At 35.3% G+C, this 15,983-nt stretch overlaps 1 protein-coding gene across 1 annotated transcript; it reads left to right on the forward strand.

Annotated features, from left to right (window-relative positions):
* Positions 1-506: 506 nt before the first annotated feature.
* On the forward strand, positions 507-4,186 carry LOC145103253 (6,7,8-trihydroxycoumarin synthase-like). The gene is made up of 2 exons (XM_079040812.1): positions 507-1,507; positions 3,278-4,186. The coding sequence occupies exons 1-2, from the start codon at positions 611-613 to the stop codon at positions 3,884-3,886; spliced, it is 1,506 nt and encodes a 501-aa protein (XP_078896938.1). The 5' UTR covers positions 507-610; the 3' UTR covers positions 3,887-4,186.
* The last annotated feature ends 11,797 nt before the right edge of the window (positions 4,187-15,983 follow it).

The raw sequence follows: 15,983 nt of genomic DNA on the forward strand, positions 1-15,983 counted from the left end.
ACATGTTGGAAAAAAATCAACTAACTCCAATCTCATATGAGCGAGTTAATACTCATAAAAACAGAAAAAATGTCAAACCGGTTCCGGTTTTTAGAACCAAAACCAGTTTTCATAAAAATGGAGAACCGGTAACCAGACCTTATTACCAATTATGGTTCCGGTTCCGGCGGTTCTAATGCTCATCCTTAATTTTTACTATCTAGTTTTTAAAAACCAAACAGACCAATCATAATTTTTTTATTATAATTCATTACAAATAACACAATTGCTTTGGTTATATATTAATAACAAATTAGTAAATAATGATAATAAAAATATAATCTTTTAAACCTCTTTTGCTATATAAATAAAAAGTTTCAATTAATTTCTTGTACATATACTAAATGAGCCTACATAATATCCTCTGATTGTGATGCCGGAAGACAAATTGAGATTGTTCTTTTCACTTGAATAGAACTCTTATTAGATTTGCATACCATTGTGCACGCAATTGTACTTTTATTGTGTGGCTATCATGCATCCAAATCCAACACACTATTATCCATTTATCTTTACGTGTATGTAGTCAATATAACCAAAACTACTACTAGAGGTTCGTAGAATCTAAAAGATGGCACTGTTTTTTCTGTGTCTTCTTGTGTGTGTTCCTCTCCTATCTCTCCTTTACCTTCTTTCAAAAATCATCAAAAACAGATCATGTTCATATCCGCCAGGCCCTCATGGGTTACCCTTCATTGGAAACTTGCACCAGATCGATTACTCAAGCCTCCATACTTTCCTATGGCAACTCTCTAAATCCTACGGCCCAGTCATATCTCTTCAATTCGGTTTCATTCCAGCTATCGTTGTTTCTTCTGCGAATGTAGCGAAAGAAGTCTTGAAAACCCAAGATATCATCTTTTGCAATAGGCCTTCATTTGTTGGGTCAAAAAAGTTAAGTTACAATGGCCTTGATGTAACTTTTTCTCCCTATAACGACTATTGGAGAGATATGAGAAAGGTTTATATGTTTCATTTGTTGAGCCCTAAAAAAGTAGAATCTTTTAGGTATATTCGTGAAGACGAGGTCTCAAGTACCATGAAGAAGATATATGAGCAAGCTCTTTCGTCTAAGATGGTAAACCTGAGCGAAACTATGAAGCATGTGGCCATTACTTTAGTGACAAGAGTGGGTTTTGGGAAGAGTTATCAGGATGAACATGAAAGAAAAAATGTCCTTCGACTACTTAATGAACTTCAATCGATAACGGCAGAATTTTTTGTTTCAGATCTTTGGCCTGGTCTTCCGTTTGTGGGTTTGGTTGATAGGTTCTTGGGAAAGATGGATCGGGTAGAAAAATGCTTCAAAAGTCTTGATTCATTTTACGAAGAACTCATTGGTGAACACCTCGACCCTCAAAACCGAAAGTCTAATGAGGAAGAAGAGGATATTGTTGACATTCTACTCCGCCTTAAGAAAGACAAAGATTTCAATTTCACATACGACCACATTAAAGGCATGCTCGTGGTAATCATTACTTGCTCATTTTATTGGTTGGATTAGTGGTCATTTTTTTACAAGATTTCCACTAACCATCAACTTTGATTTTCATATGTCCCATGAAAACTTATCATAATAAAGGTTTGATAAATTTTAATCACATCGAAAGTTTTTCTAAAACTCTGAATCCAATCAAACTTACGGATTTTATATAACAAGGGTAGTATTTTAATTTTTATATTCATAATATATAAACTATGTTATAACTTTTAAAACATCTATAATGCATAGTTTTAATGAAAAAATTGAATGAGAGGATATGTCTAATTGACATTCAATGACTTCAACTTTATCGTAGATATCACTATGTCATGCTAATCAAAATATAAAATTTAATGACCATTGAACTTTTCAATAAAAAAATAAAAATTTTTAATTCTAAATATATGTTTCATTAATCTTTTTATTTTTATTTTTAGAGTTTGAATTGTAAAAATAATTTGATAGAGTTGTATACCAAATAAAATTATGATGATTCTAAATAAGATGTCCTTACTTTATAAATTATAGATGTCCTTACTTTATAAATTAAACGGTTGGTACGTCAAAGCTGTTCCATCCAACGATTTCCTGTTGAATTTGGAGCCTGTGGTCTTCTCCTCGTATTGGAAATGATATCTACTATAGCAGAAACCTGAAGAGTAAATATGCAACTAACTAACAATTTGATAATTCTAAATAAGATGTTGATTGTCTATAATTTTCACATTGAACGTCTTCATTCAAGTTGCATCTTCAAAAGTGATTTTTTATAATCACATAAATCTGGAAGATAATTTTTTTTGTACTAATTGATATACATCACTACTAAAAAAGACTTATTAACACTAAATGACATTATTTGAATAATTTAATTATGAGTGAACTTTAAATTACTAAAAATTACACATCATATGTTATTTATATTTAGGTATTAATTTATTATAATTAAATTATACTTTTGATTAATGACAGATTATTTAAAACAATTATATATTTTTTTTTGTGTTTTTAACATTGAATATTTTATATAATTTACAGTAAACAAATACTATTTGTGTGTAGAAACATTTGTAAGTGTTAATAAAATCATTTCGAATTTTAACAGCCCATTGCAAATCCGTCGGTAAAAGCCGTCTCCGACTGAGTCCCCACATATACTGCCTGTCGGTGCCTCCTTTTTAATTTATAGTGCCTCCTTTTTCTGGTGGTGTATATTGATGAACCAAATTCAGTAATTTAATTTACAGTATATATAAGTTTTGTGGTAATTTAAAACTTAATTTAAAACTGATAAATTATTTTCTAAAAGTAATGACAATCCAAAAGGCAAGTGAGTGGTATGTGTTCTGTAATATGATTTGGAAATTAGTGTGATAGAAGGAGTGGCCTCCCCCAGCCACTCTTGTGTTCCCGCCATTAATATATGGTCCCTGATTGGAATATAAGGTGAATGAACGCATATAAGTAATTATTATATGGTCTCTACTTCATAAATTATTCACAAGCACACCTTTTTTTTTATGAAAGTTAAATTATATATAGCCTACCCTACCTTTCGCATAACTATTTCAACAACCACCATTCACACGACAATAGTAAAACGTAGTCTACTTCATCAATATGATTCTAATTTTCATGTATATTTAAACTAGTTATGCCTTAGCGTTTAATTAAGCTATTGTTAAGGATCTTTTAATGGTAGATTAACCTTTCACTCTCTGCTCTCTTGGGTCCAACACCTGATTGTTGTGTTAGGATATCTTGGTAGCTGGGACAGATACTAGTGCCGCTACAGTGATTTGGGCAATGACATCATTAGTAAGCGACCCAAAGGTAATGAAGAAAACACAAGAAGAAGTGAGAAACGTAGTTGGAAAGAAGGGTAGAGTAGATGAGGATGATCTTTCAAAGCTCACCTATTTGAAGGCTGTTGTAAAAGAGACCTTGAGGTTATATCCTCCGGCTCCTCTTTTAGTACCTCGAGAAAGTCAGAAAGATGTCATTTTACATGGCTACAAAATCAAGAAAAAAACCATAGTTTATGTGAATGCATTTGCCATTGGAAGGGACCCTGAAGCTTGGGAGAAACCAGAGAAGTTCATACCAGAGAGGTTTTTGTGTAGTGATATTGATTTTAGAGGGAATAATTTTGAGTTCATTCCATTTGGAGCTGGTCGAAGAATTTGTCCTGGAATGTCGATGGGTGTTGTGACAGTGGAGTTATTGATTGCTAATCTTGTTTACTTGTTTGATTGGGCTTTGCCTGATGGCATGAAGAAGGAAGACTTGGACTTTGAGGCGATGGAAGGAATAACCATGCATAAGCGGAATGATCTTTGCCTTGTAGCTCATATGTACTTGTGAAATATTGCATCATAAACATGGTTTAGTGGTGATCATTTTGTATCAAATTAACATCTCAAAATAATGTGGGGTTAGATTCGACTTATAGAGGTTTTAACCTTGGATGGCTTACCCTTTCATCATCAATATATATACACATCACTCTATTCAAATAAAAGAATAAGTGTCATCTCTTTATGCCATGTGTCAAAGTATTACACCTCCTCATTAATTTCATATGCCACCGGTCAGTGTATTGCTTCTTCATTTTGAATTTGATTTTATTTTAATTTGATTTTGAATCTGTTGCTGATTTGTTTTACTAATTGTATTTAAGTGTAATGTGTTGGCTTATTGACCAAAATCAATCTTGATGAATATTAAACCAGTAAAGAAGGTGCGGAGTGCACACATGTTTAAGTTTATTCAAGATTAAAAGTAGACTGTCATTTAAGGGCGAAGCCCTTGAACGAACGGGGGTCTGGGGGCAGCGACCCTGGGAGCGGGGTCCAAGGGGCAGAGCCCCTGGGTGGGGTCGAGCTGACAGTTTTGAGTATTTGACCCGTTTTTCACTTTGCATTAATCCTTATAGAAATCTCGGATTTATGAAAGTTTTTAACTGTTCAAAAAAAAAAAAAAAAACTGTTTTATGACAGTTTTGATAGTTTTCAGACAAATGAGGTTTTTAACCAATTTTTTGGTTAGTTTTCAGGTACTCACGAAATTCATTCATTTCCTTCTCTGTTTTGAATCTCTTCTGAGTCTTATCCAATCAAAGATTAGGAAGTACCACCCAAATACTTTGATTTGAAAGTGAAATCATAATTCTCAGATATCCAAGTACCTTTATTACCCCGAAATTCTAGAAAAAAAAATCAAAGTAATCAGTAATCATGGCAAGTGGTGATTCTATGAAGGATATGACAATCAAGTTTGACAAATTAAACAAGTTTGAAGGGCAAGATTTTCATAGATGGCAGAAAAAGATGCACTTTCTCCTTATAACTCTAAAAGTGGTGTATGTTATGAGTACACCCATGCTAGTCTTAACAGAATCTATTGAAGATGAACCTATGGTGGCAACAAGAAGGAGGTCAACGTGGGAAAATGATGATTGCATATGTCGTGGTCATATTCTTAATGGTATGTCTGACTCTCTGTTTTATATCTATCAAAATTTTGAATCTGCAAAAGAAATGTAGGATTCTCTTGAATCCAAGTACATGGTTGAAGATGCTTCTGGAAAGAAGTTTCTTGTTAGTAACTTTATGGGTTACAAGATGATTGAATCCATGCCTGTTATAGAACAATTCCATGAAATGTTAAGGATTCTGAGATAATTTTCTCAACACAATCTGAAACTGGATGAAGCCATTTCTGTGGTTGTGATCATTGACAAACTGCCCCCTTCCTGTAAGGATTTTAAACACAATCCGAAACATAAAAAAGAGGAATTTACTTTGACTCAACTTGGAAGCCATTTACGGATTGAAGAGTCCTTAAGGAGTCAAGAACTTGATAACAATCCTAAAGGCAAGAACCATGTTGGTTTCTCTTCTGTGAACATGGTGGAAGGAGAAAGTTCAAAAAATCCTAAGAAGTTTAATGGAAAAAAGGAAGTTTAAAGGAAAGGATGACAAGTCTTCCAACAAGAAGTCTAAGTTGGTTTGTTGGAATTGTAACAAACCGGATCACTTCAAAAAAGATTGTCGTCTTCGTAAAGTGAACAAGGATGGCGCTCGACCAAGTGGATCCAAGGATCCAGAAAAGCAACAAGGTCAGATTTCTATTTTCATGCAAAATTCTAAATGTGCTCAGAATTAGATTTTTGTGATTACTAAAGCATTTTATGTACAGGATGATAATGTTGCATGGTGGGTTGATTCGGGAGCAACAAGCCATATATGTAAAGATCTTCGTTGTTTCAAGGAATGTCAACCAATTGAAGATGGATTTGTGGTGAAAATGGGAAATGTTTCAACCGAACCAATCAAAGGGTGTAGGATCTATTTTACTTTACTTTACTTTTGGAAAGTGTTTATGTCTGAACATTGTTTTATATGTACCGGGATTTGAAAGACTCTTGTGTCTGAAATTGTTTTAAATAATTGTGGTTACAAACAAGTATTAGAAAGTGACAAGTATATCTTATCAAGAAATGGTTCTTTTATGGGTTTCAGATATGTATGTAATGGAATGATTTTGCTTAAGATTAATTATCCTACTTATGTTAATTTTGTTTGCATGGCTTCTTCTAGTACTAGCAATAACTTTAATAAATCTGATTTATGGCATGCTAGACTAGGACACATTCATTACAAGAGATTAAAAGACATGTAAAAATGAGTTTAATTCCTGGTTTTGATATAAATAATGAAAAATGTAAAACATGCATGTTAACTAAAATCACAAGACGACCTTTCAAAGATGTTGTCAGGGAAAGCAAGTTGTTCTTATACATAGTGATTTATGTGATTTCCATGGAATACCTTCCATTAGAAAAAAAAAGTACGTTGTTACTTTTATTGATGATGCATCTAGATATTGTTATGTCTATTTGTTACATTCTAAGGATGAAGCACTTGATAAATTTAAAATTTATAAACAACAATTTGAGCTTCATAAAAATGAATTAATAAAAGTATTGCATACTGTTAGAGGTGGTGAGTATTATGGTCCAGTTTACTTTGAATCAACTGGAATAATACATCATACCATAGCTCCTTATACACCACAACAAAAAGGTGTAGCTAAAAGGAAGAATAGGACTTTGAAAGAAATGGCTAATTCCATGTTGTCATTATAACACCCAGAATCAGAAAGACCAAGAAAAGAAAGGAAAAGTTCTAAGTTAAGGAGTCAACTTGTCGAGTCTAGGGAAGAACTCGACGAGTCGGAGCGGGATCCGGGTTATAGAATGAGTGACCGACTCGGCGAGTCGGCGAGTGGACTCGGCGAGTCTGGTCTGGACGAGAAAAGCCCTAAACTTAGGGTTTGCACCCTATTTAAAGGACCTTATGTCCTCTCCTCAGCCCCCCTTGTCGTCCAGAAGCTTCTTTAAGCGTTTCCAAACCCTAATTTGAGTAAGTGGAGGAACAAAGTGAGCTTGGGGCTTTTGCAAGAGGAAGATTTGGAGGATTTGACCACCAAGGAGTCGGAGGATTCAACTTTTTGGTTGTGAGCATCAGTTTGAAGGTAAAAATCCGTCACTTTTCCTTTGTTGCTTCTAGATCTTTTCTTGGATGATGTTTTAGGGCCATTTTGGCATGTTAAGGAGCTATTTCAAGTTAGAAGTCCAGATCTGAGGTTGCTACTTCAGATCTAGGCTTGTCTTAGTCTAAAAACCCGTAAAGTATCAGCCCTTGGTGTATTGGTGAAGCATGTTTGTCTTAAACCCTAGCCCTAGAGTGTTTTAATCCTATAGCTCCTTGGTTTCACGTAAAGTTTGCAACTTTATGTGAAGGGTAGGCCTTAGAAGAGTGGATATATAGTTTGGAGCCCCTGCATGGCTCGAAATGCCACTATATGGATTAAGAATTGAAGTGACTCGGCGAGTTGTATGAAGATGGGCAGGAACTCGACGAGTTGGAAGAACAACTCGGCGAGTCTGTTGAAGATTGCCTTGGACTCGGCGAGTCTGGTAGAAGAACCCCAACATTTTCTGGTTAAGACGCAGATCAGTGAGTTGAGTGGTAACTCAGCGAGTTAGACAGGATGGGACTTAGAGATCATTTAACTCGACGAGTGTTGGGGTGACTCGGCGAGTTGAGTCGTATTTTGAGAGTTTTTGGATTCATGAACTCGGCGAGTAGGGTCAACCTGGAAGGTTGAATTTGACCATGACTTTGACTTTGACCAGAGTTGACTTAGTTTGATTTCTAGAGTTCGGTTTGGAGCTAAGTATTATATTGATATTAGTAGCTCGTGGAGCTAGTGGAGCAGCGCTTCGGAGAGTTGTCGGGCAGCATCCAGAGGGTTATCAGCAAAGTTCAGCAGTGCATGTGAGTTTCCCTTTTGTGTGAATGGGTCTATGGCCACAATGCCGGCCCATGTAGTTATGAGTAGGAAGACTCAGGGGTAGCCCTAGGCATTGTTTGCTAGTATGATATTCAGGACCAAGGACCAATGTCGGGCGGGTGCCCAAGGAATGATTTGTGTGATAGAGTATACTTTTTGTCTGTGTGATGCATATATGTACATGGTAGGGGGGTGAGTGTGGGCGAGGTCCCGTATCTCACCAATAGCAGAGTATGGACGGTGTTCCATATCTCACTAGCAGCAGAGCAGGGGCGAGGACCGAGATAGGCATGGAGTGAGTGTGGGTGGGGGACCGTATCTCACTTACAGAAGGAGCTTGGACAGGGTTCCATGACTCACTAGTAACAGGATAGGGGCGAGGCCCAAGACAGGCGAGGCCATAGGATAGGAATACAGTAGGGTATGTTCAGTTATGCGTGATATGCTATTTTGTATTATGTGGTTAGTGGGCGGGGCCCAGAGACAGCCGTGGCCTAAGAGAAACATATATGTATCTGAGCAGGGCTCGAAACCAGGCGGGGTCTAGGGCGAGGGCCATTTTAGCGGGCGAGGCCCGAGGTAGTGGGTGAGGCCCGAAGTAGCGGGTGTGGCCCAGTATTTGCAGTATGTGATTATGCAGGGTATGTGGTAGGCTGGGGAACTCACTAAGCTTCGTGCTTACGGTTTTCAATTTTGGTTTCAGGTACTTCCGGTAGTGGAGGGAAGAGCTCGGGATTATCACATGGCACACACACCATTGATTAGACAGCCTGGGATGTTTTACTCTGATAACAAGAATATGTCTTGAATTAATACTCTGAAATTATGTTATGACTTATGATATGGTTTATAAATTTGGTTTTAGTAATGTTTTAAAGAAAATTTTTAGTTGAGATTTTTGGGTCGTAACAGTCATATTCTAGATTAAGTGAAGGGTTTTGGGGTGAGGCAATGTTAACAGCATGTTATATTTTGAATAGAACTCCAAACAAAACGAGTAAGAATACTCCTTATGTACTTTGGTATAAAAAGGTACCAAATTTGAGTTATCTCAATGTTTGGGGTTGTCGAAGAGTTGTGAAGCTCATTGAACCCAAAAGGAAAACATTGGGTGAAAAAGGTATAGATTGTATCTTTATTGGATATGCTGAGCATTCCAAAGCTTATAGATTCTATGTTTTAAAATCTAATGACTCTAAGTCTGTGAACATTGTTATAGAGTCAAGAGATGCTATTTTTGATAACGAAATATTTACATCTATACCTAGAACAAGGGACATGATTCAGTAATCCTTCAGCAAGAACACAACTCAAGCTGAAGATCTTTTGGTGGTACAAGTTATGTGCCTGAACTTAGAAAGAGTACTAGAGCTAGAAAAGCTAAATCTGTTGGATTTGATTTTCAACTATATTTATTTGAAGAAACAAGGGATGAGACTATGTCTCAACATCAATATTGTTTTAATATTGAGGAGTTCCAAAGACTTTCAGTGAAGCTATGGCTTCTAGGGATGTTCATTTCTAGAAAGAGGCAATTTAGGATGAGAATGATTCTATCATGCATAACAATACTTAGGTATTGTCTGATTTACCTCCTAGTTGCAAGGCATTAGGATGTAAATGGATCCTAAAAAGAAAAATAAAGGTGGATGGCACAATTGATAAGTATAAAGACAGATTAGTTATCCAAGGCTTTAGACAAACGGAAGGCATTGATTCCTTTGATACTTATGCTCCTGTTGCTAGAATTTCTACTATTAGATTATTATTAGCTCTTGCAGTTATACATAATCTTGTGATTCACCAAATGGATGTGAAAGCTGCATTCTTGAATGGTGAGTTTGATGAGGAAATATACATGTAACAGCCTGAGGGGTTTGTGATGCTTTGAAAGGAACACAAAGTGTGCAAGTTATAGAAATCATTATATGGTTATAAACATGCACCAAAACAATGGCATCAAAAGTTTGATGATGTTGTCTTGTCTAATGGTTTTGAATTAAACCAAGTTGACAAGTGTGTATATAGAAAATTTGATACTTCTGGTAAAGGAGTCATGATTTATTTATATGTGGATGATATGTTGATTTTTGGTACTGATTTAGAAGAAGGTTATAAAATCAAGAAATTATTATCATCTAGTTTTGAAATAAAAGACCTGGGGGAGGCTGAGGTAATTCTTGGTATAAGAATTAAACGAGGAAACAATGAGATTTCAATTTCTCAATCTCATTACATTGATAAGATATTGAAAAAAGTTTAATTTTGAGAATTGTTCTCCTGTTAGCACTCCTATAGATCCAAGTCTTAAGCTTCAACCTAATAAAGGATCTCCAGTGTCTCAACTTGAATACTCAAGGGATACTGGTTGTCTAATGTATGCCATGATTAGTGTAATGATGTAAATTTTCAACCAAATTTTTTTAAATTTCAAAACACATTTATTCCAATAATAAACCCACAAAGAGTCACAATGTCAAATCATCAAAAACTCATGTCCAAAAATTGTATATAAAACTCCAGGATCCTCTCAATCATACTCAATCTCCGATATGTGTACAATCAAGCCGGCACCTTCCTGTGATCCTAAGAGGTACTTGAAACACATAACACATAACACGGTAAGAACAAAGCTTAGTGAGCTCCCCAAAATACCACACATAGCTCATTAGCCACTCTAGGCCCTAACTCAATAAGACCCTGCGGTCAGTGTGTCTCAGTGGGACTCTCCGACCCCAACTCAGTAAACTCATAATAACAATATTTAGCATAATCACAAAGACAAAATGCAGAATATATAACAATACACAAATAAGCACATAAGATAGCCCAATCATGCAAATATACCACTCTTGATAGGTATAGTGAGAAGACTTACCTTGTAAACTAGCAAGTAAAAGTCTCGTACTCGAGAATCCCGAACTAGCTTCCGCCTAACATATTAGATAAGTATCTCTAATCAATACTCCACTCATACTCAATTACACTAAAGGTTTCTCTCTCATTTTCTCTAAATCTTGGAATGGGTAAAAGACCATTTTACCCCTCCATGGTCTCCATCACTTATGTTGACCAAACCCTAAAGTTCACAGAAGTCAATCTCGAGTCAATAGTCGCAGTTTGACCTGACTCGCCGAGTGCACTCTTGTGACTCGTCGAGTCTAGTCATTCCTCAGAAGTATCTGTGAAGGACCAGCTCGTCGATTTAACCCCTAACTCGCCGAGTTATAGCATAGCCAGCTCATCGGGACAAACATTAACCGACTCGTTGAGTCGGATCCTCGACTCGACAAGTCTATTCACACTCTTTTCTCATTCAGACGATTTCAAGGCAGAAAACCTTCCCAAACTCTAGATCTACACTCTTAAGGCTATTTTATCACTTAAAGTCACAGGCTTTACGTCCATGCATGGCACTAAGGGTTTGAAATGCCAAAACATACCTAAAAAAGGGTTTTTCACTCAAGATCATTATTATGGCTTAATAAAGCAAGGACTTTTGGACTCTAGGGACCACACATGGTCCAGATATGAATTCCAAACCTCTATATGAACTTAAAACACTCTCGGTCCTTATTTAGATAGAAAAAGTCCTAAACTCCCAAAATCATGAGATCTACTCAACAAAATGAGAAATGTGCAAGCTTTATACCTTTCCCAGAAGCTCTGAGGTGATATAGCCATGGATCTAGCAACTCTTTCTCGTCCCTTGGCTTGGAATCCTTCTCTTCTCTTCAAAAGATGCACCAAACACTCAAGGTTAACTCAAAACTCTCTCTCTAAGCTCACAGGCCGATTAGGGTTTAATCTCATGGAAGGATAGTCGCAAATGAGGCTATAACTGCCCTTAAATAGGCCCCAGACCCGGGGATTTAGGGTTTCTCGTCACAGCGTCTACTCGGTGAGTAGGCTCTTGTACTCATCGAGTAGGTCATTAATCCCACGTAGCACATCGCGACTCTACTCGACGAGTTGAAGCACCGAATCGTCGACTAGCTCAATAGTCCTCAAAATAATTAAATAAATAAATAATATACCTGGAAGTCCGGATGTTACAATCAAGACTAGGCCTGATATAGCATATGTTGTGGGAAGGCTTAGTAGACATACTAGTAATCCTAGTTCACATCATTGGCAAGCTGTAAGTAGAATATTCAAGTATTTGAAAGGGACCATAAATTATAGTTTAACTTATAGTGGATATCCTTCTGTTTTGGAAGGTTATTCAGATGCTAGTTGGATTAACAACTTAGAGGATCACTCCTCTACAAGTGGTTAGGTGTTTCTTCTTGGAGGAGGTACCATTTCATGAGCATCTAAGAAACAAACTTGTATTACTAACTCAGCCATGTAGTCTGAGTTTGTTGCATTGTTTGATGCAGGTAAGGAAGCTAAGTGGCTAAGGAATTTGATTTTTAAAATTCCATTATGGCCCAAGCTGATATCTACCATTTCAATCAGATGTGATAGTATTGCAACCTTGGCTAAGGCTTATAGTCAAGTGTATAATGGAAAGTCTAGACATTTAGGTGTTAGACATAGCATGATTCATGAGCTTATCATGACTGGTGTGATATCTGTGGAGTTTTTAAGAACTCAATTGAATTTATCCAATCATCTAACCAAAGGGTTAGCCAGAAAGCCTGTGCACAAGGTGGCTGTAGGGATGGGTTTAAAGCCCACTTAAAATCTTTTATATTGAAATACCCACTTCCCATATACTGCAATATTAGATGTTGAATTAATTGGGGAAAGCTTGATATTTGAAGATTGGAACACATTTTATCATCATCCCAAGGTATGTGTTCAGTACTCCAAGTTAAGGATGTTGAAATTTTATTTATTAATAGTTCTTTGAAAAATTGCATTTTGCAGGTGCAAGAACAAAAGAACTACCTATATAAGCATGAAATTTAGCTGCTTCAAGAAGTTGGGACTTGAATTTGATATGCTTATTGAAGGATGGGACACAAGCTAGTAAAATATAGTGTCAAGTTAGAACTTATGAGAATGTAAATTGTTGTGTGTATTATCTTCATGTATTAACTATGAATAGAAAGGGTTCAATCCTTAGTGACACCCTGGTATTCAAATATTTAGTATGAATAATATACTAATGTGAAATTCAATCATCTCGACATTTCATTTACGCATCAATTTGTTGTTGTTGTTATGTTTTCTTATAAGTTAATCAAGATTACACTTAAATGGCAGGAGGTTTGTTGGTGATTTGTTTCACTAATTATATTTAAGTGTAATAGGTTGACTTGTTGACCAAAATCAATCTTGATAAATATTAAACAAGTAAGGAAGGTGCAGACTGCACACTTGTTTAAGTTTATTCAAAATTAAAAGCAGATCGTCATTTAGGGGCGAAGCCCCTGAACGAACGGGGGTCTGGGGGCAGCACCTCTGGGAGCGGGGTCTAAGGGGCAGATCCCCAGGCTGGGGTCGAGCTGACAGTTTTGAATATTTGGCCCGTTTTGGGCTTTACATTAATCCTTATAGAAAACCCGAATTTGTGACACTTTTTTACTGTTGAAAAAAAAACTATTTTATGACAATTTTCAGACAAATGAGGTTTTTAACCAATTTTTTGGTCAGTTTTCTGGTACTCACAAAATTCATTCATTTCATTCTCTATTCTGAATCTCTTCTGAGTCTTATCTAACAAAATATTAGTGAGTACCACCCAAATACTTTGATTTGAAAGTGAAATCATAATTCTCAGATATCAAAGTGACTTTGTTACCCCGAAATTCTAACATATATTTGTTTTCCATGCGCCCTTTCAATCTTATTCCCGCTATATTACCTTCTGTTATGCTACTATTAATTTTTCCCATTGTAAGCTGTAATAGATTTACTAATTTTTCAGGATTACTATCAGTTGCACCAGATTATTAAGGTAACAACTCTATCGATTCAATGTAAGCCATGTAATCTTCTCCAATTTCCAAATCAATCAGTTCATATATACCATTGCCTCAATGAAGGTTGTTTCTTTTTTGCCAAGCATTCTCAATTTCAAGATTTGAGGTTAGTAATGTATCATTCTTCTTCTTCTTCCAATTTTATTTTTAACTACATACTTGATCAAAGTGACATCGATTTCAAATATGAATTTTATGCACGAAAGAGATATTTGATTTCTCAAAACAAAAAAGACCTAAGATGCATTCACATTAGCCTAATGAAACTTTTAGATGTTAAGTTCATTAATAATATAACTTTGATTGATGAAAGTTTTTTGTAAGTACATAGATAAAGTGTTTGATGAAATGTCTGAATGAATAATTTTTCAAAGTATATTGGTTTTTCATTGTGTTTTCATTTATGAAGGAAAACTCCATGGTTAGTAAAATAGATTAATAGATTCTACATATTAGTTTTTGGGTGTAAATATAAGAGTATAAATGTGTGTCTGTGTAGACAAGTTTTGTTTCATATTCTATAATCTGGTGTTGTTTGTTGATGTTTTAAAGGAGAAAATTGGTGGTTGAGTTGGAAGTAGAATGCTTGAGGAAATATATGATATTGTGAGTCTCTGTAAGTAAAACGTAAAATGGAATCTGGTTGTATTATTTCATTTTTCTAGAGTAATTCTTTTGTGGTTTTGAATGTAATGATCTGAGCTCCATTGTTTGTAGGAAGTTATACACAATGGAGTAATGTCCAACTTTGAAAGATTTTACTAAAGGCCAAGCAGAGGTATAGATTTATATGTGTATTTGTAGGTGTAATCAGGTGCAAATACTATTTAAATACCCGAATTATTCTATAAAATAGAACTTAATTTATTTATATACGTAATTTTGCAGGATTATATGATTTTAGCATTGAAGTAGGTTGCTCTTTCGAAAAAAACATTCAACTAGGTTGTAATAGTTTATGACAACATTGATTTGTTTATTTTTGTAGGATTATAAGGTTCTACCATTCATGTGGGATCTACCATTACATAATGTAGTAACATTAGTTAGTTTTAGTTCCTATATGGAGACAGAGGTTTAATAAGTACCTACATATTCGTAAAATCAATTAATTTTCATAGGCATAATTGAGAAATTGAACTCATATTTACAATATATTCATTATAAGGCTTGCAACATTCCTTATAATATCCATTTTTCAACAGGTATGTATGTTTTTTCTTCTACTTTCTTCATTGAAGAAATCTTGTACTCTTTTCTTCTACATGAATGTTACTTGTAATTACCATACTGCGAAAGATTTTAGTATGAACTTATGCATGGTGCTTAATTCGGGTTGCATATATTGTATAATCGTTTCTATTTAATAAATAAGGTCCCATTTGATTGTTGCTGAATGAGAAAGTGTTGACTGAGAAAGGTCTGTCCGGGTAAGAAATCCTGACTTAGTAAGAAATCATGTTGTTTGATTGTACATCTGATTGAATGTGTTGACTGATGAAAAATGATCATATTACTCTGTTGCTATATATAGTGATGGATGAAGTTGCTGAAGTTGCTGAATAATTACAAATTGTCATACAGGATGTAAATTACACACAAGTCATTTAAAATGCCAAATAAAAATTTTCATATAAAATGTAGATTAAACATAACTCATTTCATATCCAAATAAAAACATAATGAAATTTAAATTAACATAATAATTTAATGTAAAGTATGTGAAAGTAGTTGATTTGCAATCCGATCACGCAAAACACATATATATTGAATGGCTTCCGGACTCTATTCTATGCCTTGTATGTTTTCTCTATCAATTACCCCACCTTGGACGTCAGGAGTAACCATAGTTTTCTCCTCAAAATTTGTAAACAAGTCATCTTCTATATTGTATTTCCTTATAAAATTATGGACCACGACACATGCAATAACTTTGTCTCTTTGCACTGTAGAACGATAAGGAGCCATTTGTTTTAAGATTAGAAATCTCGGTTTCAACACACCATTAGAACGCTCAATAACATTTCTAAGTTGTGCATGGGCATAATTGAACCTTTCTTCTCTAGTTAAAGGTCCGCCTCTTCGAAAATTGACTAACCAATATCTAGTATTGCGGTATGGAGCCATAAACCCACGAGTGTTTGTATATGCGGCGCCACAAAGGTAAT

This window comes from Lactuca serriola, chromosome 4, assembly GCF_051521515.1.
Source record: "Lactuca serriola cultivar US96UC23 chromosome 4, Lser_US96UC23_V15, whole genome shotgun sequence".
In the NCBI taxonomy this organism is placed as follows: Eukaryota; Viridiplantae; Streptophyta; class Magnoliopsida; order Asterales; family Asteraceae; genus Lactuca; species Lactuca serriola.